At 41.9% G+C, this 26,691-nt stretch overlaps 1 protein-coding gene across 4 annotated transcripts in view; it reads right to left on the bottom strand.

Moving 5' to 3' along the window:
- The window catches only part of LOC122552813 (AF4/FMR2 family member 1-like), a 167,164-nt gene that overhangs the window by 28,674 nt on the left and 111,799 nt on the right, over positions 1-26,691 (bottom strand). For all 4 annotated transcript variants that reach the window (XM_043695804.2, XM_087985951.1, XM_087985945.1 and 1 more), the window contains 5 exons: positions 24,744-24,786; positions 11,749-11,803; positions 11,026-11,063; positions 6,987-7,143; positions 3,437-4,639 (listed from right to left, as the gene is read on the bottom strand). In XM_043695804.2, the coding sequence (XP_043551739.2) occupies positions 3,437-4,639; positions 6,987-7,143; positions 11,026-11,063; positions 11,749-11,803; positions 24,744-24,786 (1,496 nt within the window). The remainder of the gene's footprint in view (positions 1-3,436; positions 4,640-6,986; positions 7,144-11,025; positions 11,064-11,748; positions 11,804-24,743; positions 24,787-26,691) is intronic.

Below are 26,691 nucleotides of genomic sequence, written 5' to 3'. Positions count from 1 at the left end.
ACAGGTCTTTTTGTCAGGAATACAGGAAAGGGGGAGGAATCGCACAACATTTTTAAATTTTTTTTATATATTTTATATATATATATATAAATAAAATGTTGTGCTATATAAAAAAAATCAGTTTTCCAACAGAAAACATTTTCAACTAGAAATGTATTAAAAAATTAAAAAGGATAGAAGACATTAAATTCAATACTCAAGACAGTTCCAGTAGTTTTATGTTGTGATGCCCAGAAATACTGCAGCTTCATGAAATATATTTCTGGATTTGAGTTTGTTGTGGGCAAATCCATTGTTATTTTGATGTCCAGATTGTTGTGTGGTAGTAAGTGATGTGGCACTTTGCACCCATATGTATAGAAATGCACGAACATATAATTCTTTAACTAGTGGAATAATATAATAATGTAAAGTGCATACCCCAGTGCAATATCTAAATTATAGGTATTAGACAAGTGACCATGTGCAGGTAAGGAGGGGCAAGAGCTTTACTCCTGCTATACACTTTTGTTTAGTAGAAATAAATGGCTGTTGATTCCTCCCAAATACCTCCAGCACTGCCATGATAATGAGGTTTATGGTGCTAACAGGAGTGCAGATGGGAGAAGAAATGGAGAGGTGAAAATCAACGGGTAAAAGTGTGAGATACAGGCAGTGCAGAGAATTGGACAGCCGCAAGTGTGACACCCTTACCCCAGGTGGGTTCGAGAGTTATCAGAGGCCCACTGTTAATCGCTGGTGATATGTAATGATTCAGGAACAGCAAATCACCGGGCAGAGTGGCTTGAATTAACAATTAGCACCAGTTTCTAAAAGACAGATCGCAGTTGATTCATTCAATTGAATAGTTTGCTGAAATAACAGAGGTTTGATAAGTGGAAAATAATGGATGTTGTCTATGTTGATTTTAAGAAAGCATTTGACAGAGTACCACATAGAAAACTGTGAACAAATTTGAGGCTTGCTGAAGAGAAGGATCAATATCAGCTTGAATAAAAAGCAGCTTTAGGATAGGAAGCAGATAATCATTGTAAATAGCTATTTTTCAGACTGGACAACATCATTATGGCGACTATGGGTCAGTGCGAGGACCTGCACTTTCATTTGGTATAAATTAATGACTTAGATTTTGGAACACTGAGCAAAACTTCAATAACTTCCAACCAAACTTGGAGGGGCAAATCTGAACACAATACCAAACTGTAAAAAGACACAGGATAGGCCAATAGTTGGGCAGACAAGTTGCCAATGAAATTTTACACAAAGCAGTGAGAGAGATGATGCACTTTGGCAGAAAGGATAGGGAGAGCCAATCTAGACAATGGCATAGTTCTAAAATGTGTGTAGGGACAGATGGTATAGGGGTTGGGGTTCCGTCTGTAATCTTTGAAAGTGACAGATGGAATCCTGGGCTTCATTGGGAGGCATTAAGTACAAAAACAACAAAGTAATGTTTAAACCTTTATGAAGCTCTGGCTAAGCAGCTTCCAGAACAGTACATCCAAATGTGGTTGCCAGAGTTTAGGAGGTATGACAAGGATCCATAACTGGGCACCAAAGACATTTCTCAGAATGGTTTCATGAATGGATGATTCTAGCAACAATCTTAGATGAGAAAAGCTGGGGAGATTTGATGGAGGCATTTAAGATAGAGTGGTTTAGAAAGGGCAGATAAAGAAAAGCTGCTTCCATTAGTTGACTGTCCAATGACCCTATAACCTGGAACTTACTGCCATGAGAATGATGGAAGCAAATGGAACGATGGAACGATGCTTCTAAACCACTTCTGGACTTGCTCCCACCAATATTGAAGCAAGCAAGCATTAGCAAAGGTGCAGGAAGCATTGGGCTACATTCACAGACCTTGGCAATGCCTTTGGAATACTAATGCTATGTTCCTTATAGATCCACTGCAGATATATACATATTTGTTAATTCATTCATGGGATGCGGATGTCACTGGCCAACCAGTATTTTTTGCCCATCCCTAAATGCCCAGAAGCAGCTGAGAGTCAACTACATCACTGTAGGCCAGACCTGGTAAGGATGGGAGCTGCTTTCTCTAAAAAGGACATTACTGAACCGGATGGGTTTTTCGGACAATTGACAATGGATTCATGATCACTGGACTCTTAATTCCAGATTTTCTTTTAAAACAGAATTCAAATTCTGTCATCTGCCATGGTGAGATTTGAACCCAGGTCCCCAGAACATCACCTGGGTCTCTGGATTAACAGTCCACCAATAATACCACAAGGCCATCAACTCCCAAAGCACATCTGATAAAACATCTTAAATATATCCTTCCCATTTTAAGCAGTTGACAAAAGCCAAACTTTTCTCTTGAACAAAAAGTCAGTGTTTGGTTGCCGATTCATGTAGATAGAGCTCCACACTTTGCATGGATTGCAAATTTTACGGAAAAACAGACAACCTAAAGCTTCACCCACACAGTTATAGAGAAAAAAATGAGATGGCAGAGAACAGATAGAAAGAGCACCTAAAATTCACATATATGCTCTCTATAAAATTACATCAACGTTTATGACATGCATTGGGTTCCTTTGGTTGAGAGGCTTCCAAGGCTCCCCAACAGAGTAAAAACAATTTGGGTTTACTTTACACATCGATCGTAAAGGAAATGACCTCATTCCACTTTTGCAAAGAGAGAATCTTCTGTATTTTGCAACAAAAGACAAGAAATGTCAAAGCACTTTTACTTTGAATTCACGGTGCCAGGAGTGCAATACTCAAAATAATGACTATAACCTCTCTGGTTCTCTCTATTTACCTTGGTTTGGGGCCAAGGTCTGTTACAGATCAGAAACTTATATATCATAAGCGTTAGGCAATACAATTCCAGTTTTGCAAATTTAAATGGAAATTGCATCTCCTAACACAGATGAAAACATAGCTAACCAATGAAATCACTGCTTTATGCTGGAAACATTATGTTTTCAGTGCATATTCTATAGCTGTTGTCCTGGATAAAGTGCATTTGATCCATTTGTTTCTTCTTTGAAGACTCGGAGGCATTAAATTAATAATCACTTATTGCTGTGAAGAATCACCTTAGCAGCCTGTGGTTACTCCCTGCACTCCAACCTTACTTGGCATAATAAGCAATAGCACTCAAGCTGACTCCACTGCAGCACAAAGGCAAAGTGTTTGCGTCAACTTTAGTGTTGCAATTAAATTCAAAAGGTTCATGAAAAGGCTCACCCACATTTACACCCCAATTTAGCATGAAAATGAGAAGGTAAATAAGCCCCCTTAAAACCATAAGGACATTCGATAGCAACACAAAAATCCTCTCAGCAATACTACTTGCTCTTTCCTGCCACAAATGACTTTTGCCAACAATTTATCAGCCGATCATGTCTGGGCAAAGAGTGTAAGTGAAAAGGGAACAGCAAGAAAAAGAACAACTACTCACCGGATGCTTTCTCTTGATCTTGCTGGATGAACTTTCTTTGCTCTCCTTCAATTGTTCCTGATGTTCCTGGCCAGTACATTTCATAACACGGTTCCTGGGTTGTTCACTCTCTTTGCCAGGCAATGATGGGATTCTTGACAACAAACTTAAATCAATTTTTACAATTAACGAACAGTGAACTTTACTGTCTTTTGTCGATGACTGCAAATCCTCAACATTCCTGATAGGCAAAATCTGATCTGAGAGAATTTTGTCATTTGCCTGGTTGGCTGGTTTACTCGGTTTAGTCCTATTTTCCTTTGTAATGGCTTTGCTGGTACTACTGCGGTTTTCTTCTTTGACCTTACCAGCAGGTTTATTAATATTGGTGTAGGTTTCCTCCCGAACCTGACAGTCAGGTTTCGCAATGCTGGTCCGTATTTCTTCCCTAACCTCATGTGCAGGATGGAGCAAGGTAGTCCTGTTTACCTCTTTGGCTTTAGTGACAGATTTGTTGACGTTGGACTTGTTTGCACTCCTGACCTCAGCAGTGCACTTAGGGAAGGTAGTCCTGCTTTCCTCCCTGACTGGTTTACTGATGTTAACTCCATTTTCATCACATTCCTGCTTCTGAGGTGAAAGGGCTGCAGGAAGCAGACTACAACACAAAGGTGGCTCACCTTTGCTGGAATCTTGATCTGTGGACAAAGAGTCTCTATTTATTATTTGCTTGGATTTGAAACAATTCTGGCCAGGACCCTTGTGCTTTTTCTTTTCAGACGAAACCTTGGCCGAGGGGTCAGATTGCCTTTTCTCACTCGACCGCTGCCCATCTTTTATTTTCACTTTGGCCTGCCCTGTGGAAGTTTGGTCTTTATCACCGTGTGTGCAAGGTTCATTTTCAGCTTTAATTCCTCCGTTTGCTTCAGGCACAAGAGTTTTAACAGATTTGCTGGGTTGGTTTTTACTGACAGCTTGCTGCCGAGTGCTGCCATCATGCGCAGCAGGGGAGTTCTGCCACTCACTTTTGTTCCAAGGTATTTCTTGCGCGGTTTTCTCTCGGCTAGAGCCATTACAATCATGGCCGTCCTTTGCTTCAGATGTCTGGCTGTCTTGAAAATTGTGCCCATTCATTAACTCACTGTGGCTGTCAGTAGACATTGCAGGTTGGCCTGGATTTATCCAATTATTAAGTTGCCATTTATTTGCTGGTGAAGGATCAGGCTATAAACCAATTGACAAGACAAATATGTAAATAAATAAAAGTGCAATATGTATGACTAACAACTACAGATATTAGAAGAAACTCCAAGATCCCTATTCAACTTGTAACAGTTACAAAATTTTACTGAATTAAGTTAGTACTTTCATATCCCATGTTGTACCAGAACCTCAAAGCAAATACAGGCTGTAGTGGGTGGATTGCCCACAAGTGCCCATTTTCAATTCAAGTAAATAGATTAGAGTTTGAGAATTTTGGCTGTCATTCTTTTGGGTGTACATTACAGAGGAACCTCAATTATCCGGCATTCAATTATCCGGCATTCAATTATCCGGCAAGATCGCAAGTCCCGATGCTTGGCTAAACTATGATTTGGAGAAGCCGGTGTTGGACTGGGGTGTACAAATTTTAAAAATCACACAACACCAGGTTATAGTCCGACAGGTTTAATTGGAAGCACTAGCTTTCAGAGCACTGCTCCTTCATCAGGTGCGCAACCACCTGATGAAGGAGTGACGCTCCGAAAGCTAGTACTTCCAATTAAACCTGTCGGACTATAACCTGGTGTTGTGTGATTTAACTCTGGTTAAACTATATTATCCAGCATTCGATTAACCGAACGAAATACTCCCTGCCGGTGTCCTTCGGATAACTGAGGTCCCTCTGTATATGGTTTCTTAATGCCAACACAGAACTGGCTGTTGGAAGTTGGAAGTGAAACATGGAAGAAAATACATTTCAAAATGGTAAAAGAGAAAATGATTTCTACAGCATTAAAGAAAATGATGTGAATCAGTGCACAAAGATGAGAGCAATGCCCTACTTATAGAAGCTTACCAGATTAATCATTCTGCTCCTGTTTTTTACTATAAATATAGCACAACTTTTAGGGGCACTAGATGCAGCTTCAGCCACCATTTAATAATTATACTAAGGAAATATTAGAACACTTTCAAAACCAAATCTATTTTATTATTTATGTACTAACAGATATTTGCATCAACAATGGCTTGTCCTCTGGTGTTTAATTTGTTACAGCCATTTTTTTTTTTAAAGTCACAAAACTTAATTGCCTTGATAAAATCATGCATGCTTATGCATTTTAGACAGAAGCAATTCCAAAAATGAACTAGAAATACACGTGAAAACAGAGGCAGAATGAAGGAATTTATCTCAGATTCTTTAACCTTGAGATCGTTAAAATAATTTCAGGGGTAAATAGACAAGGTTTTTTTCCCTGGGTTGGGGGAGCCCAGAACTAGAGGGCAGAGATTTAGGGTGAGAGGGGAAAGATTTAAAAGGGACCTAAGGGGCAACTTTTTCCACACAGTGGGTAGTGTGTGTATGGAATGAGCTGCCAGAGGAAGTGGTGGAGGCTGGTGTACAATTACAATATTTAAAAGGCATCTGGGTGGATATATAAATAGGAAAGGTTTAGAAGGATATGGGCCAAGTGCTGGCAAATGGGACTAGATTAATTTAGGATATCTGGTCTGTTTCTATGCTGCACATGTCCATGACTCCATGATCCTTAAAAGGATATTTTAAACTTGACTGAAAGAAATACAAAAATCAGAAAAGAAAGTCCAATCATCATTTCAGTCTCCATCAGCAAGGCTTCCACATAAATAACCTAGGTTCTTGGACATAAGACGACATTTGCCAACTACATCCATCTTTTCAACACCATTCTTATTTCACAAATTCAGGTACTATATTGCTATACAACTGTACTGAAGTTCATGGAAACAAGGTGAGAAAACAGAAATTAAAACACAGATAGCCATGAGCTAACTGAACGGTTCAACAGGCACAAAGCACTCGATTGCAAACTGTCTCCATATTCTCAGGTTGCAAAATTCAGTCAGCACTCTTTGCAAAGGTCACTTTCTACGTCAAAGATTGATGCTCTCAGATGTGAAAAGATGACCGTTTTGCATACAAATTAAGCAAATGAACTGGTTCAAGCTGGAAAATGTACTGCATGAAACAGCATCCATTTTAAAATTAAAAGCAAATTCTAAAGAGGAGATGTAAAAAGCCGAATTCTGAAAATTAAGCATCAGAAATAAAATTGAATATTCTGCAAGGGATCACTTTCCATTTTGGCACCTGTCCCCTCCCCCCGCTGCTGCAAGTAATTCCAGTGCGGTGATTGGACTCCAGTGGGCAAGATGCAATTCTTCTACTGCAAAATCAAACTGCTATGGTTCAGGGCAGGTAACTGTCTTCAACAAGGAGTCACTCTTTCCTTCTTGCAGTCACTCACAATCAAATTTGGTCTGGAGAGGACGACATAGACTCCAAGTCTAAATGTTCATTTTGCAACTTTAACTGTCACACACACACCTCAGGTGTTGGAGCTCTTGATGTCCCTTCACTGTCACTGGAGCTACTTTCAGTCTCTGAATCAGAGCCAGAAGAATTCTCAGATTCTGTCAAGTTGTTTAATCCGCCATTGGAATGTCTTGATATTGCTTCATCCCTCTGAGAAATCAAGGAAGCTCTGTGGAATAACAAGATATTATGACCATTCAGTGCATTAATAGTAATCTAGAATAATTAAACTACTCTTAAAACTGTGGTTTCTCTTAGCAATCATGTTCAGGATTAGTGTAAAGCACATTTAGTAAGTTTAATCACAAAGCAATTTCCATTTGTTAATTTTACCCATTTATACATTTTAATTAGTCCTAGATATGAAATAATTTGTTTTAGTTAAGTGAAAGTATTTCTTTTTTAATCAACTGTTATTTTAGTAATCATTGTGGTTTAAAAAAAGCTAGTAGACATGAAGGCAAAATATAGCCCTGCCGTTAATATGCCAGCTGAGATCAGCACAGAGCAGAAAGTGAACTGGGTTCACAAACTCAATATACATAATGAAATACAGAACTGAGCACAAAAAAATACTGGTAACAGTCATAACATTTGCTTTCTATATGCCCAGTTCAAGACTACTTCAATATTATGGGAACGGTCATAAAATCTACAATGCCATGCCTAAGTTAAAAAATGTTACACGTGCATGACAAATGTTTCGAATGGAGATCATTCCTGGTAAACGATTACAGTTCACGAAGTCCGCCTTTAACGATGTCTTTGGTCTAATAGTGTTGTACTTGATCTGGATTGTTCACTGTATCACGAGTCACAATTAGCAATTCCACAATGTACCAGGGTTTAGAAAATGCCAGGGTCTGATGTGGGACAAGGTCTTTAAAAACCAGCATTATTAAATGCTGCAAAGGAAGTGATCTCAGTTTAGGCCTGAATAGCATCAAGACCTTCATATGGTAAAGACGTCATTCAAGTTTTGACAGCAGGTGTACAATTGCATAGAGCTGTTGAAGAATTGCTCAGGACAGATCACAGAGCACTGCAGAAGTCTGAAATGAATTCCTTTGCATCAGTATAAATTCTGGTGGGCAATGTTCAATAATTAGCAATGAACTGCACTGCTAATTTGAAATCTGTTTAAAAAAAATTGAGGATCTTCGATCAGATTCAGAGCCTCAAAATAAATGTCTTTTAGTCCACGTACCTACCTATTAGGGGAGAGATGAAATACTTGCTTCACTCATATCTTTATCGTCTGGGATTGGTCGTTGAGATTGGAGAAATACTCACATAATTCCAATTTTCAAAAACTGGATGTTTCAGTAAAAAGGAACTATAAACCCATTAATTTGTCTAATTTCAATCACAGGAAAAATACTCTCTATGGTCACCAGCATCGGCGACATTTTACACTGCTTCTAGAAATAAAAATTGTGAATAAATCTCTGCTGAGGCATCTTGTAGTGTTGAGGACCTATGTTTGGATAGCAACATTGAATTTGGATAAAAGTAGCGTTCTGCACACATGCAGGACCAACTCCCTCAACGGTATAGAACTGAAATCAATTGAAGATCCTGGTGTTACAGTATCTAGTTATCTCTAGGTTTTTGACTAGTGTCACCAACTGAGAACCAGAACAAAAGTGCTGGGTTGCATTGCCAAAACAATTCAATTTACAGCAAAACGCATCTTGTACAATGTGGAATATTGAATAAAATAAAGGAGTCACAGGAACATAGGATCAGGGGTAGGCCAATTGGGCCCTCAAGTCTGCTCTGCCACTTGATAGGATTATGGTTAATCCATATGCCTGCCTTGGGACCATATCCCTTGATACTCTTGCTCAATAAAAATTCATCTACCTCAGATTTCAAATTTAACAATTGAATTAGCATCAGCTGCCATTTGAGGAAGACAGTTCCAAACCTCCACAAATCTTTGTATGCAGAAGTGCTTTCTAACATCTCTCCTGAATGGCCCGGCCCTAGTTCTTAGACCATGCCCCCAGTTCTAGATTCTTCAAACCAGTGGAAATACTTTATCTGCACTATCTTTTCTTGCTAATATTCAGAAAACCTCTATTAGATCACGCCTGGATCTTCAAAATTCTAGAATATAAAGGGTGAATTTGTCTAATTTCTCCTCATAATTTAACCCCGAACGCCCTCCAAGGCCAAAATATCCTGACCAAGGTGTGGTGCCCATGTCTGCTGAAAGTACTCTTAAGTGGAATCCATTGAGGGTTTGTAAAACTACAGCATAACTTCTGCATCTTTATACTCCAGCTCTTAATATCTACAGGCCAGCATTCCATTAGCCACCTTGACTATTTTCTGCACCTCACTGCAGCTTTTTTGTTAAAATAAGCTATGCACCAAACCCCCAAATCTCATTGGACATCCACTGTATTTAACACGTACCTTCTTAAAAAAGAAAATCCTGATTTATCATTTTTTTGGTCCGAAATGAATAACCTCATTCTTGCTTATACTCCATCCATCTGCCACAGCTTTGCTCGTTTTCTTTATCTATCAACATACTGTTGTAACTTAATGCTTTGGTCTACAATGCTGCCCAATTTTGTATATCCGATACGTTGACTGATCCACTTCCTGATGCTGCCTGGCTTGCTGTGTTCCCCCAGCCTCCTGCCTTGCTGTGTTCCCCCAGCCTCCTGCCTGTCTCTCCTGATGCTGCCTGGTTTGCTGTGTTCTCCCAGCCACCTGCCTGTCTCTCCTGATGCTGCCTGGCTTGCTGTGTTCCCCCTGCCTGTCTCTCCTGATGCTGCCTGGCTTGCTGTGTTCCCCCTGCCTCCTGCTTATCAACCAATTTTGAATTAGTAGCAAATTTGGATATTTGACATTTCAGGTCATGATCAAAATTGTTAATGAACATTGTGAATGACTGAGACCCCAGCATACATCCTTACAGTATATCACTAGTGACTTCCTGCAAATTTCAGTACTTGCTCATTATTCCAGTTCTCTATTTCCTATCCATGTCAGTAATTTGCCCTCAAATTCCATGGGCTTCCACCTTAAGTAACATTCACTTGTGTGAAACTTTATTAAAAACCTTCTGGATGTCTATAGAAACGCGGTGCATTTACAGAGGAACCTCAATTATCCGAAGGACACAGGCAGGGAGTATTTCGGTTGGTTAATCGAATACCGGATAACATAGTTTAGCCAAGCGTCAGGACCTTGCAATCTTGCCAGATAATCCAAAATTCAGATCATCAAATGCCGAATAACTGAGGTTCCTCTGTATTTAAATCTGTTCACCACCTTTGTCAAAAAAAAAGGTTTGTCAGGTGTGACCTACTCTTCACTAACTTATGCTGCCTCTCCACGATTAACGGAAATTTTTTTTTGAGGCGATCAGTTACACTATCCTTGATTGTAGGCCACAATGTCCCCACCACAGATATCAGGTTAACTGGACTGGATTTCCCTGGTTTCCCTCTGTCACCGAACAAGGACAAATTTATTCACCAAATGGTGGGTGGAGAGAAACATTCCAGATTTTCATGTTACACTCTTCCATTGTCCCACTTGCCCCAAATGGCTGTTGTTTGGTTTGACTAAAAAAAAACCTCAATACTGCTACAGGCGTGAGAGTCTACTGTGTACCTTGTGAAGCTTTAAGCCTGATGGACCTGATTTCCTTTTTCAGATAAAAGTGCATCATTTGTTCCAACTTTATCAGTTTGGTCTTCAACACGTATAAATATTCAAATAGTTACTTTCACGTGTATGGCCCAACAACACAACTGATGTCAGCTGGGGTAGCTGTTAAAGCAGCACAACTGCTTTTGGGGAAGGTAGAAAGGGGAAGAAATCTGGCACAGTTCCATCTCCAGTTATCACCCGATGAATTTCTGCTCGAGAAAGTGTTGGTGTGTGGAAGCAAATCAGGATTTAACAACAATTTACTTCTTACTGTAAAAAGGCACATGAAAGGAAAGCATCATTTGCAGTATGCCTTAGGACACCATTTCGAACAGACAAAAATCAAAATACAAATTTGAACAGAAAATAAATATACCTTTCAGGGGCAGAAATAGGCACTGGCTTTTCCATGACCTGTATTTGAGGTGTGGGGGAGGAGAGGAGGGAGAAGGGAAGTAATAGTAGGCATGGGAGGGAGAAGAGGTGAAAAGAGAAGCAAGCAAATCAGTCTGCTACATCTTAAAGTATGCTTACATCATTCATGCCTTCCAAACTACTTAGATACCCTTAAAACAACTCATTTTCACATTTATTGAAGAAGAATATAGAAATTGATATAGGGATCATAGACATATCTCTCTCTGCTAAAGAAACACAAGTAGTTATACAGCTCAAGGCACTACACTATATCAATCATGGGGCAGGACCCTCTTATATTTCAGCCAGAACGTAACCTTGAGTCGATGATTTTGGTACTATCTTGAACCACACAACAGGCCTCTAAGCTAACTCAGCTAAGCAGAGCCTAGATTACAGAAAGAAAAAAAAACAAATAGTTGGAAAAGCTCAGCAGGTCTAGCAGCATCTATGGAGAGAAAGCAGAATTAATGCTTCGAGTCCGGTGAACATTCTTCAGAATACAACGTTCTGAGGAAGGGTAACTGGACCTGAAATGGCAACTCTGCTTTCCTCTTCACAATGCTACTAGACCTGCTGAGCTTTTCCAATTATTTCTGTTTTTCTTTCTGACTTCCAGCATCTGCAAGAGTTTCAGTTTTTACCTAGATTATAGATATTCCACAGAAAATCAAAGACTAACCTGATCTCCATCACTGTCATCACTGCTGCTGATTTGGAGGTCATTTTCAAGTGTCCTGAAAATAAATTTACACAATCTTTGAGAAGGTGACCAAATAGGTAGATGAGAGTAAACCGGTTGATGTGGTGTATATGGATTTCAGCAAGGTGTTCGATAAGGTTCCCCACAGTAGGCTATTGTATAAAATGCGGAGGAATGGGGTGGTGGGAGATAATAGCAGTTTGGATCAGTAATTGGCTTGCTGAAAGAAGACAGAGGGTGGTGGTTAATGGGAAATGTTCATCCTGGAGTCCAGTTACCAGCGGTGTACCGCAATGGTCGGTGTTGGGTCCACTGCTGTTCGTCATTTTTATAAACGACCTGGATAAGGGTGTAGAACGGTGGGTTAATAAATTTGCAGACGACACTAAGGTCGGGTGGAGTTGTGGATAGTGACGAAGGATGTTGTAAGTTACAGAGAGACATAGATAAGCTGCAGAGCTGGGCTGAGAGGTGGCAAATGGCGTTTAATGCGGACAAGTGTGAGGTGATTCACTTTGGTTGGAGTGACCATAAAGTACTGGGCTAATGGTAAGACTCTCGGTAGTGTAGATGAGCAGAGAGATCTCGGTGTCCAGATTCTTGAAAGTCGCCACCCAGGTTGACAGGGTTGTTAAGAAGGCATACAGTGTTTTAGCTTTTATTAATAGAGGGATAGAGTTCCGGAACCATGAAGGTTATGCTGCAGCTGTACAAAACTCTAGTGCGGCCGCACTTGAGTATTGTGTACAGTTCTGGTCACCACATTATAAGAAGGATGTGGAAGCTTTGGAAAGGGTGCAGAGGAGATTTACAAGGATGTTGCCTGGTATGGAGGGAAGGTCTTACGAGGAAAGGCTGAGGGACTTGAGGCTGTTTTCATTAGAGAGAAGAAGGTTGAGAGGTGACTTAATAGAGACATATAAGATAAGCAGAGGGTTAGATAGGGTGGACAGGGAGAGCCTTTTTCCAAGTATGGGAACGGAGAGCACGAGGGGGCATAGCTTTAAATTGAGGGGTGATAGATATAGGACAGATGTCAGAGGTAGTTTCTTTACGCAATGGTAGTAGATTTGCCAACTTTAAGTACATTTAAGTCATCATTGGACAAGCATATGGATGTACATGGAATAGTGTAGGTTAGATGGGCTTCAGATTGGTATGACAGATTGGCGCAACATCGAGGGCCAAAGGGCCTGTACTGCGCTGTAATGTTCTATGTTTCTGATTAGATTAGATTACTTACAGTGTGGAGATAGGCTCTTCGGCCCAACAAGTCCACACGGACCCACCGAAGAGCAACCCACCCAGACCCATTCCCCTAATACGGGCAATTTAGCATGGCCAATTCACCTAACCTGCACATCTTTGGATTGTGGGAGGAAACCGGAGCACCCAGAGAAAACCCATACAGACACAGGGAGAATGTGCAAACTCCACAAAACAGTTGCCCGAGGCGGGAATTGAACCCGGGTCTCCTGCACTGAGTTTTGATTTGGCAAAGTCATTTGGGTTAGCAAATGAAAATTGATAAAATCTCCAGAAATTCGGAAATGGCCTTGTTATTATCTTTTTAGAACATAGGACATAGAACATGGGTGGCACGATGGCACAGTGGTTAGCACTGCTACCTCACAGTGCCAGTGCCAAGAAAGTATTCAGTTTGTCAACAGCGCAGTACAGGCCCTTCAGCCCTTGATGTTGCGCTGACCTGTCATACCAATCTGAAGCCCATCTGTTGACAAACTGAATACTTTCTTGTCTACTGTGCAGTGTAATTTTTAATTATCCCAGCACAATCCTCAAAGATTCAGTGAACCTAGATTTTTTTTTGAACCACAAAAATGATGAGGCTCTAGAGAACTGAATGAAATGTTTTACCATTAGTCAAAAACAATCCCAGGTATGGGCCAAATAATTACAGGGCAGTGTGTCAACAAATTAACTATCTTTCAACACTGATTCCAGTAATGTTATTTGGAAAAGCAGATATTAACCAGGGATAGTCAGCTTGGCTTGGTTCAGGGAAGGATGCATCTTACTCAAAGTGGATTTTTTGAGGAAGTAACACAGAATTGATTAGGGTAGTATAGTGGATGCTGTCTACATGGATTTCAGCAAAATATGTGACAAGGTCCCACTCACGGCAGGTCATTTGGAAAAATTCAAGTCGATGGGGTACAGCAGAATGTTGCAGGCTGGATCCAAAACTGACTCAGTCACAGGAATTAGAGGGTAATGGCTGATGGATGTTTTAGCGAATGGAGAATAGTGTTCCATAGGTTTCAGTGTTGGGTCCCTTGTTTTTGTGCTATGTGAATGATTTAAACTTAAATGTGAGAGGTTCAACTAGGGAATTTGCAGACATGACAAAAATTGGCCAGGTCGTTAATAGTGAAGAGAATGGTTGGCGAATGTAGAAAAACGTCAGCAGTTTGGTTGAGTAGGAGGGCAAATGGCATAAACAATTCAATCCAGAGAAATGAGAGTTACATATTCAGGGATGGCAAACAAAGCAAGACAATACCCAAGAAATGGCAGAATTGAGAGTTAGATGAAATGAGATCACGTTGGGTGCTTGCCCACAGACCTCTGAAGGTGCCAGGGCAGGTGGATAAAGATGGCAAACCATGTGTGAAGCTTTCTTTCACTGGGTAAGCTACCAATTACAAAGCAGGGATCGAAGACTGAAATTGTACAAGAATATTTGAATTGTGCAATTGTTTGCCAGAGACCAGAGGATGCTGAGGGAAACTTAATTGTACAACTGGACAAAATAATGGATTAGGATGGACAGGGAGCACAGTCAATCCGTGTAAATAGGTCAATTACAAGAGCATAAGATTTGAAGATTAAATTCTTCAAATTAGCGATGACGAGACAAAAGGCATTTCCACCCAGATGGTGGCGCAAATCTAGAATGTGCTTCCTGATTTGGTGGTGAGGTAGAAATCCTCAAATCATTAAAAACGAATCTAGATCAGCACCTGAAGTACTGTAACCTGCAGAGCTCTGGACCAGGTGCTGGTAAATGGGATTAGAATGGATAACTGGTTTATTCAAACATGAGCTGATTGGGCATTTTGTGCTGTAACTTTCATATGGTTCTATGGTGAAGGTTTAGCTCCGTCCCTGGTTTGACCTGGGATTTGACTGGAGTTGTAGGTCAGTACAACAACACAGTATATATTATTACAAGTTGATCTTAGGTCTCCAGTTATACATCTAACAATTGGCCACATTACCACAACGGTTAGATGTCCAAAACAAATCAAAGCTTGTGACACCCTTTGGAATGTCCTGAGAACATGAAATAAGTTTTGTTTGGTCTTTATGCAAAAAATGATTTTACTTATATCAGAAACTGCTCATTTTTTAACAGCACAGAAAATCTGATTTTAAAGCATCCATTCCATGTGGAATGAGAAAACATATGACCCAATGTAGATTGTTGAAGACCATCCATCTCACAGGTGAACCTCACTGAACAGGACCTGAAGCGCTTTATAACACTAAGGATGTGACAAATGATATATCAACATAAAAAATTCTCCATGCTCCTTGTGTGGCGGCCCACTTCAGCACAGAATCTCTCTCTAGTCAAGGTTCAAATTCAAAACTGGCTCCATAAAATTTTGAGAGAATTTAGTTGAAGCTGAATATTATAACCCAAGTTTAAATCTAGAGTATTTCCTCTCTCTTGAATCAGAATCAGAGATGCACAGCATGGAAACAGGCCCTTTGGTCCAACCTGTCCATGCTGGCCAGATATCCTAACCTAATCTAGTTCCATTTGCCAGTTCCATATCCCTCTAAGCTGAAAATGTGTTGCTGGAAAAGGGCAGCAGGTCAGGCAGCATCCAGGGAACAGGAGAATCGACGTTTCGGGCATTCTCCTGTTCCCTGGATGCTGCCTGACCTGCTGCGCTTTTCCAGCAACACATTTTCAGCTCTGATCTCCAGCATCTGCAGACCTCACTTTCTCACCATATCCCTCTAAACCCTTCATAATCATATACCCACTTTACTGCTTATAAAAGCTTCAATTTCGGATTGCTTTAGGAAGTGCAATCCAATTCTCTCAGAACAGAACTCCAACAGTGTCGAAGCAAACCATTTGGCCCATTGAGTCCACACCAAATCTCTGAAGAGCATCCCACCCAGACCCTTACCCCAATTCCTGCAACCGTACATTTCCCATGACCTAGCCTGCACATCCCTGGACACTATGGGCAACTTAGTAAAAACAATGACTGCAGATGTTGGAAACCAGAGTCTAGATTAGAGTGGTGTTGGAAAAGCACAGCAGTTCAGGCAGACATCATGGGAGCAGTAAAATCGACGTTTTGGGCAAAAGCCCTTCATCAGGAATACCAGTCCAGCTTTGGACTGTGGGAGGAAACCAGAGCACCTGGAGGAATCCCACTCAGACACGGCAGAAATGTGCAAACTCCGCAATCGCCCGAGGCTGGAATTGAACCCGGGTCCCTGGTGTTGAGAGGCAGCAGTGCTAATCACTGTGCCACCCACTTACAACATCATAGGCATAGCTTCAAATGTCACAGCTACCTGCAGTTCATCACAAAAATTTACATGTCATTATAATAACCATATATATAAAAATGTGCAAGATATCATAGCAGGAACACTTTCAGGATGTTCTTTTGAGATTAATGCTGTCAGGAGGAGAACTGAAGGAGTTTGGGTGTTTGAAAGACATTAAATCCAACTAAGGAACACCTAATAATTATTGCGAGAAATAGAAGTGAATACTTATCTCATCTCATTCCTCATCACTGATACCCCAAGGTATCTAAAAACTACTTTATGTTTATTATCACTTTGTTGTTTGTAGGAGTTCTCTGGGAACAAACTGGTCCATGCATGTTCAAAATTCCAACATCGACTACATTCCAAAAGCGCTTAATGTCTGCAGGGATCTCCTGCAGTCGTGAAATATACTGAATAAAAACAGTATTTTCGCCCCCATAGTTGAATCGCTTTTCATGTTAAACCTTGGAGGTATGAGCCAGAGAGAACTCTTCTGCAGATATCTCTGGACATTAATCATTAAAGAATTATTAAACAATCACAATTGTGTGGCTGAATTAAATACTTAACATACTAAGACCATGAAAAAATTAAGACAAAATGATGGAAAACACAAAAATATGCATTGTAATTATCAGAGACATTGAAATTTTCTCTTCTAATTTTTTTAAACTACTCTCATGCCAACTGATTCTAACTCAATTATACGTGATCCGATACATACTTCTAATCGAAGGAAGACTACTGTTCATGTATATAATGGCCATTTGAATGGAGAGTAGAGTAAAAATAGAAAGAGTATGATTGAACCTGGTTTATATATATTTAATGTAATGTCACAGAATCTTAATCCTAACACTGAAGGTGATTAAGTGAAAGATCCAAGTGGACAGAATACAAAGAAACAAAAAAGTGAGGATCAGTAATTGAGTGAATAAATTATCCTAAACTCTAATGCTTCCGTTAATCAAGTATTTTAATCTGAAGAATATGCCTCCAAATTTCAAGTTGTACTTAACTAATCCTCAAAAAAAATCCAATATTTGTTGAGAGACTCTGGTGTGATAATTTTTTGCATGCAGAGCATGTCACCTTCTCTCTGTACCTCTGCAAGCTAATCAGGTGGTGATATAGGTGCTAATCCTAAAATGATTGGAAAACATTTTCAAGCAGTTTGTGTTTAAAAATTCAGCTGTTTACAAGCAAATTGCTAAAATTGCCTTGCATCAGAAGGCGCATCGTCAGTATTTTCTTCACCACATAACTGCATTTAATTTTCTGCATTTAAATGCCAACTTAAGACTGATTACACAGCATAACAACTTTTGTGGCAGTTTGTGCATTTACAACTACTAGAGAATGTCACAGCACAAAACAAGGCCATTCAGCCCCATCAAGTATCTGTAAACATTTCTGACCACTGATGCTACCTTCTTCAACCCATATCCTGGTTTACTCTACATGCCCTTTAAAAGCTCTCTTTTGCAAAGACTAAATGCTTTTTTTGGAAGGAATGAACAAAATCTGCTTTAACAAAAAAAAATGTAGCTGAGAAGTACATTTCCTAAACAGTGTGTCAGGGAAGTTCTGTAATTGCCTCTGGTTTCAAGTAAACTTCCATTTTGGAGGTCCAGAGCTTCCAATTTGCTGGGGGCGGGGAAGATTGATAAAACCAGATAACGTAAAAACCACATAATTGGCTTGCAGCAGCAGGCTGAGCAGTTAGGCCTCTACAATTGGTTTTGGTTTCACTGAACTTTCGTTGAACAAAAGAAATGTTCAACATTTTCAATCCTGATTAAGATGGAGTGATCAGTGTAGAAAAACTTGAACGTGGAGACATTTTGATGATGGATGCAATCAAGCTTGGTTGCTATGCCCATGCAGCACATAGCCCCATTAAACCGACCACAGGCTAATCTGCAGAGCCATGGAGGTATAACCTGTACACCAGCAGGAGTCACTTTCTTCAAACAAAAAAAGTGTGAAAAGGAAGAGAGAGATAAATTGAAAAGGTTTACAAGTAACCAACTGTGACACTGAGCAGTAGTGCTTCCATATCACTTCTGATCTTTAATTAGCAAATGTTTCCAAAGTTGAACAGTCAGTGCTGTAAATAATCCCATCAAGGATGATACTGCAAAAAATAAACTTGCAGGCTGTGTTACTTTGATAAGGCAATTTGAGATGGTTTCACTTTACACTAAGGCACAGACAAATGGAGACTGCAAAACTGTGTGGTGTACAGTTCTAATTATCCTCTAGGGCAATCACCTAATTTGAGTATAAAATAGGCAAGGCTGCCGCAGTATTCCGATGCTATAAATATCTCTAGTCTAATTTAGACAGTTTAGCATTAAACCCCATCTGACTGCTTAATCCCATAAATCAAGTAGGGATTTATCACTGCAGCAGAAGGCAAGTTAATAATTAGGCAACTCCTTACAGTAAATATCAGGCCGGCTTTCTGGCATAGCTCTGAATTCACTAATTACTGACCAGCCAAAAAATAAACTATATTGTGCTTTTTGTAGGGTAAATTTATCCAAAAGTTGCATGTTACACAAATGCATGCTGACTTTGAATAAAAAGATAGAGAAATTTCTCGTGAAGCTGATGCTGCACATTGCAGGATAGAGTTCCACTTATAGGTCACATTCATATTACGTTTCCAATTGTTTTCGGGCTTCCTACTGCTGCCTCACCTTTAACGTTTGAATCTGCAGGGAACCGCAATGTCATAGCACCTCACCCAAATCACATAACCGTACAACACAGAAGGCAACCACTCACGTTTCTCTCAAACATGCCAGTTCTTCAAAGAGATTAAGTTCCTGTATGCAATCGTACGCTCAGTTTTTCCTCCACAGTCCAAAAATGTTTCTTATCGCAGTGACCTAGTTATTCCAACCAGCAAAATAATCTCTCTCTTTTTCTGCCTCACTCTTAAAATCTCTAAACCATCAAACCATCCCATAGCATTCTAAATTTCAGGAAATGCAACACTGATGTGCCTAATCACTGTGTGGAACTTAACCCTCGGTATCATTTAACCTCAGGTATCATGCTAACAAATCTCCCTCTTTCACTTCCATTGTTTCAATGCAAATACTATTATCTATTCTTTCTAGGTCTAAACTGGATTACCCCACTGACCTAGTTTGAATTCCGTTTGCCACTGTTTTGATCATATAAATTCTTAATCTCTTTATTTTTATACTTTCATCTATATCACTAATAATGCTGCCTGACTTTTGCCATTGTCAGACTTGGATCACTCCATCATCATCCAAGTCATCAAGTAGAAGAATAACTGATTCACTATTACGGATCCACGTAGAATGCTTGCAGTAGTAACTTGCCAATTGGAATAGATCCCCTTTCTGAAAGCAACAAATACTGGACATCACAGCAGGTCAGACAGCATCCATGGAATGAGAGCAAGCTAACGTTTCGAGTCCAGATCAATTTTCATCAGAGCCAAAGTGAAGTGTGGTGGGGTCAGCATCTATGCTAACGTGTGGGTGGGGGGCTGGGGTGGTTTAGATTAGATTAGATTACTTACAGTGTGGAAACAGGCCCTTCGGCCCAACAAGTCCACACCGCCCCACCGAAGTGCAACCCACCCATACCCCTACATTTACCCCTTACCTAACACTACGGGCAATTTAGCATGGCCAATTCACCTGACCTGCACATCTTTGTGCCTGTGGGAGGAAACCGGAGCACCCGGAGGAAACCCACGCAGACACGGGGAGAACGTGCAAACTCCACACAGTCAGTCGCCTGAGGCGGGAATTGAACCCGGGTCTCTGGCGCTGTGAGGCAGCAGTGCTAACCACTGTGCCACCGTGCTGCCCATGGTGTGAGAGAGGTGGGTGTAGACTGCTGCTGGAAAAAACACCCATCACTCGGGTTTCCGCCCTTGCCCCTTCCTGTCACTCAACTGTGATCGGGGGTTCCCTTGTCCTTACGTTTCATCCCAAAGGGTCATTCTCTGCCATTCCAGACAACTCCAGCAGATCACCACCACCAAGCACATCTTCGCCTCATTCCCCTGTCTGCATTTCACAGGGATCATTGCCTCTGGGACACGCTAGTCTATTCCACAACCACCATTACTGCCCACCACACCCCGTGGCACCTACCCATGTAACTGCATAAGGTGCAACACCTGTCCCTTCATTTCCTCACTGTTCACCATCCAAACATTCTTAAACATTCTTTCCAGGTGAAGCAGCATTTCACCTGTACCTTCTCCAGCAAATCCTCCAGCATGCTGAGGACAGACATGTGGGCATGCGAGCAGGACGATGTGTTAACCGGCTACAGGAAGGTCAGAGTTCCTGCTTTTGCACAGACTGAAGAAGGTGTGCTATACTTGCTGCACCCAATGTGGCCTATTCTACATTGGGGAGAAAGTGAGGTCTGCAGATGCTGGAGATCAAAGTTGAAACTTTATTGCTGGAACAGCACAGCAGGTCAGGCAGCATCCAGGGAACAGGAGATTCGACGTTTCGGGCACAGGCCCTTCCTCAGGAATGAGCAGAGAGTGTTCAGCAGAAGATAAAAGGTAGGGAGGAGGGACTTGGAGGAGGGGCGTTGGAAATGTGATAGGTGGAAAGAGGTCAAGGTGAGGGTGATAGGTCGGAGTAGGATGGAGGCGGAGAGGTCAAGAAGAAGACTGCAGGTCAGGAAGGCGGTGTCGGGCTGGAGGGATCCGGCTGAGACAAGGTGGGGGGAGGGGGGGGGATGAAGAAACTGGTGAAGTCCAAGTTCATCCCCTGCGGTTGGAGGGTTCCCAGTCGGAAGATAAGACGCTCCTCCTCCGACCGTCGGGTTGTTGTGGTTTGGCGGTAGATGAGTCCAATGACCTGCATATCCTCGGTGGAGTGGGAGAGGGAGTTGAAATGCTGTGCTACAGGTTGGTTGGGTTGGTTCGTCCGGGTGGCCCAGAGGTGCTCTCTGAATCGCTCCGCAAGTAGGCGGCCTGTCTCCCCAATATAGAGGAGGCCACACCGGCTGCAGCGGATGCAGTAGATGATGTGGGTGGAGGTGCAGGTGAATCTGTGGCGGATATGGAAGTTTCCTTTGGGGCCTTGGAGAGAAGTGAGGGGGGAGGTGTGGGCGCAAGTGTTGCACCTCCTGCGGTTGCAAGGGAAGGTGCCGGGAGTGGAGGTTGGGTCGGTGGGGGGTGTGGATCTGACAAGGGAGTCGCGGAGGGAGTGGTCTCTACGGAAAGCTGATAGGGGAGGGGAGGGAAATATATCCTTGGTGCTGGGGTCTGTTTGGAGGTGGCGGAAGTGACGGCGGATGATGCGCTGTACATGGAGATTGGTGGGGTGGTAGGTGAGGACCAGTGGGGTTCTGTCCTGGTGTCGGTTGGAGGGGCGGGGCTCAAGGGCGGAGGAGCGGGAAGTGGAGGAGATGCGGTGGAGGGCACCGTCGACCACGTCGGGGGGGAAATTGCGGTCCTTGAAGAAGGAGGCCATCTGTGTTGTACGTATTTTGAACTGGTCCTCCTGGGAGCAGATGCGGCGGAGACGAAGGAATTGGGAGAATGGGATGTCGTTTTTACAGGGGGCAGGATGGGAGGAGGTGTAGTCCAGGTAGCTGTGGGAGTCGGTTGGTTTGTAGTAGATGTCCGTGTTGATTCGGTCGCCTGAGATAGAAACAGAAAGGTCTAGGAAGGGGAGGGAGGAGTCCGGGACTGTCCAGGTGAATTTGAGGTTGGGGTGGAACACCTGGACAGTCTCCCCACTGGTCCTCACCTACCACCCCACCAATCTCCATGTACAGCGCATCATCCGCCGTCACTTCCGCCACCTCCAAACAGACCCCAGCACCAAGGATATATTTCCCTCCCCTCCCCTATCAGCTTTCCGTAGAGACCACTCCCTCCGCGACTCCCTTGTCAGATCCACACCCCCCACCAACCCAACCTCCACTCCCGGCACCTTCCCTTGCAACCGCAGGAGGTGCAACACTTGCGCCCACACCTCCCCCCTCACTTCTCTCCAAGGCCCCAAAGGAAACTTCCATATCCGCCACAGATTCACCTGCACCTCCACCCACATCATCTACTGCATCCGCTGCAACCGGTGTGGCCTCCTCTATATTGGGGAGACAGGCCGCCTACTTGCGGAGCGATTCAGAGAGCACCTCTGGACCACCCGGACGAACCAACCCAACCAACCTGTAGCACAGCATTTCAACTCCCCCTCCCACTCCACCGAGGATATGCAGGTCATTGGACTCATCCACCGCCAAACCACAACAACCCGACGGTCGGAGGAGGAGCGTCTTATCTTCCGACTGGGAACCCTCCAACCGCAGGGGATGAACTTGGACTTCACCAGTTTCTTCATCCCCCCCTCCCCCCACCTTGTCTCAGCCGGATCCCTCCAGCCCGGCACCGCCTTCCTGACCTGCAGTCTTCTTCTTGACCTCTCCGCCTCCATCCTACTCCGACCTATCACCCTCACCTTGACCTCTTTCCACCTATCACATTTCCAACGCCCCTCCTCCAAGTCCCTCCTCCCTACCTTTTATCTTCTCCTGCTGAACACTCTCTGCTCATTCCTGAGGAAGGGCCTGTGCCCGAAACGTCGAATCTCCTGTTCCCTGGATGCTGCCTGACCTGCTGTGCTGTTCCAGCAATAAAGTTTCAACTATTCTACATTGGAGAAACCAAACAGACCCGGTGACTGCTTTGCAGCACATCTTCAGTCTGTGCAAAAGCAGGAACCCTGACCTTCCTGTAGCCGGTCATTTTAACACAATTACCTGCTCGCATGCCCTCATCTCTATCCTCAGCATGCTGCAGTGTTCCAGTGAATCACAGCACAAACTGGAGGAACAGCATCTCATCTTCAGAGTAGGCACTTTACAGTGTTCTGGACCTAATACGGAGTTCAACACCTTTAAATTGTGAACCAATGTGCATTCCTTCTGGGGTTTTTTTAAGCTTTACTTGTGACATTCTCTGTTATCACACCCTCTCCCCCAGCCCCCACCACCACCCACCTGAGTGGGACTGTTTGCTCTTTCAAGTCCTGAAGAAGGATTACACCTGAAACTTGACTTCGTCACCTCCTGATGCTTCCTGGCTTGCTGTGTTCTTCCAGCTTCCTGCTTGTCTAATTTGGATTCCAGCAGCTGCAGTTTTGTGCGTCTCTCTAACCCTTTCAAGTCTGGCAGGTAGACACACTATTGTTCTGCCATTAGCACATTCTGATCACTTAATCTGAACTATTAACATCTTTTCTCCAGGAGCACCTGGCACCCACTACCATCCCCGCCCCATTGCCTAAATGCTGTCCCCACACATTTCACTTCAGCTCTGATAAAGTCAATTGGACTCAAAATGTTAGCTTGCTCTCTCTCTCCATTGATGCTGTCTGACCTGCTGTGATTTTCAGCATTTGTTTTCAGTAAAGATTACAGCATGTGCAGTATTTTATTCCTATCTCCCTTTTCTTCCTACATATCTCTCGATAAGCAAATCAATCTGATCAATATTTTGCCCTCATTTCCACAAGTTTGACTTTAACTCTCAGTCTCTTATGGAAGTCTGTCACAATTGCCTTATGGAAATCCCTATAAATGTAGATTTATAAACACAAAGGCCCCTTGAACCTTTTTTTCAAGATTACATAATCCAGTAATATTCAAATAGCCAGCATTCTAAAGCAATGCACAGAGCTATATATCCATGCAATTTGTCTTTAAATAGGCATTGGAGGAGATTGTGTTTTATTCCCAAAAAAGCAATGCTAATAAATAAAATAATTCAGCCCAGAAAGTGTTCAGCATTTTGTAATCAATTTTAAGCCATAAATATTCCACCATCTTGACGTAAACTGATTAACAGGACACTGCAATTTAAGATGTAGGACAACTCATTGCGGGTCTTCTACAGAGTTAACAAGAAAGAAACGCAAAACTCACATTCCTCAATACTTGTGAAATGAATAGGAGAACAAAAGCCAGTCTACATGGTTTAAAGGTGGTAAAACCAAATTGCCAAAAACAGTTCAGCACTTCACATCATTTTAAAGAGCTAATAAAATTCAACAAAATTAAGGAGGTTATTACTGTCAAGGAGCAGCCAATAACATTGTGTTTTATGAGATTGGAAGGGGAACATGGAGGTTTGCCAGCCCACAATAGATTAAGAGAAAGAGAAGGATGTCACCCACACTCTATCCAATTGTTACCTAACAGCATTGAAACAGATACACGAATTTGCTGTGCTGCCTATTTTAGCATCGACAACAGGAAGGATTATGCTAACTAAATTTGAGGAAGAGTACACCAGGTTAAAAATTTTATAAATACAACTGACAAACAAGAGATTGCACACAAGTCATTCAAGACAGCAAAAACAAAATCACAGTTGTATTTTAAAGAAAATATGTACTTACGAATTCTCCCCTCGAGAACTTTGTGGAAGGATCTCACATTTCTCTGGAAAATAAAGTGCAGATGGAACACAAAGGAAGAGCTAGTAGCACACATCCTGCTATTTACTTTGATCAATCTGAAGTTCAAGTTTCAATCAACTAATAAACGGCTCTGGTTTCTAAATGGCCCAAATCTAAATTAATAGTTTAATTTATCACAAGCATATTGTATTCCAGTCCCATCTGCTCCAGAGATGTGTAGTAACGTCTGAACAGATTGTGTAGAAAATACATTTGGCCTGCATGAATATTTTTATTTAAAAATTCACTTTGCACCTGGAGAAATCCAAGATTCATTACTAATTCTTGAACTCAACATCACAGATTATGCATAACTTGTTCTGGAGCCCTGCAGTGACAAGATGCTCAAAGCGGAGAGAAAGAGTATCATTGTATTATTCAGATCTGGACACAGCAACCTTGCCAATTCATTGATTATAGAGATGCAAGCAAAGTTTGGCTATTATTTGACAATTCTTAAAGGTCGGCATAATAATACTTCAAATGTATTTCATTGATTTAAGCACCCTGGGATATCCTAAGGTTGCAAAATGCACTATACAAATGCCAGACTTTCTTTAAGCCAAAACAATCTTGTACATATTTTTTAAAGTTATTGTTTTAACTAAAATTTGCATTTGTTCTAATTAATGACTAAATATACTGTAAGAAAACCATAGTTAGAAATAACATAATGCAATGATGATGCAGTAATTTAATTTTATGCATAAAAGAAGCCATCGATCAAAATGGCTATTGTTTCACTTGTGGTGCAGTGGTAGTGTCCCTATCCTTGCACCAGACGGCTTGGGTTCAAAAACCACCTGTTCCAGAGATGGGATAGCAACTCTGAACAGGCTGATGAAAATACTTTTTTTCTGCTTGACTTCAACAGAAAAATCTGGATTGTTGTGACAAATCCACACTCGGTTTGGAGTCAGCTGATTGAACTACCTGCGTCAGCAATGCATAGTGAAAGGGACCTCAGCCAAAAGCCCAACTTGAAATCGTGGCCAGTCAACAATAGATTAAAAAGAGCGTGATTTAAAGAGGTTAATGCCTCGCTTATATCAGAGGTCAGGGCCTGAACAACAAGTATTTGGATCATTTGATTCCTGACTGGCAGTATAATCCAAGTGGATTTATAAAAGTCCATTCCTGCATCAATAAGCACTGGAGTACTTACAGCCACATATTTGGTCATCGCAACCTTATCTGGTTAATGGACTATGACTTCGTGCTTCACGCACGAGCTTAAAGGCTTGTGACAAGGAAAGAATCTCTACAAATATCATAATATTTGCATATAGGTATTCATTTTAAAAGTGACTTTGTCTCACTTAATGCTTTTATGCCCCCAAGACAAGTGACATTTTGTTCGTAGGATCTAGTTGGAATGGTTGGAAGGGAAGCTAGAGTTCAAGAACAGTGATGGGGAAAGATGGAAGTCAGGCAAGTTAAAATGCTTGCTGTTGTTTGAGTCGAGGGGAATTCTGGCACCAAGTTCCTAAATGTTTGCATGCATAACCAGAAGATGCCAAAGAAATATCTTTTAAACCAACTGACCAGACTCGGAGACATGGGTAATGTCAGCACAGCCTGCTGGGTTTTGAGTTCCCCCTGCCAATTTCTAGAAGCATCCATTGGGCCCATCAAAACTGCGTCTGGTGTAATGGCGATCTGTCACTGTGCACCAGAAGCACTTCCAATCGGAACTGCTTCTGGTACCTCATATTGGTAACAATTGGCCTGATGCAACTCTCACTTCCTGAAAAATCTCTTGGGGCTCAACCATCCGTGAAACAGTGCCAAGATCACTTGTAACGGAGTCACTTTGTTATGGAGTGTGTATCGGAGGCTCTCGTTCCCAATAACCTGGGAATGCAAGCCAAGTGGGTGGGTGGCTCTA

The sequence above is a fragment of the Chiloscyllium plagiosum genome, unplaced genomic scaffold (genome assembly GCF_037043375.1).
Source record: "Chiloscyllium plagiosum isolate Xiang-an unplaced genomic scaffold, Cpla_swu_hap1 HiC_scaffold_1, whole genome shotgun sequence".
Taxonomy (NCBI): Eukaryota; Metazoa; Chordata; class Chondrichthyes; order Orectolobiformes; family Hemiscylliidae; genus Chiloscyllium; species Chiloscyllium plagiosum.
This window is presented reverse-complemented; position numbering and strand designations above follow the sequence as displayed.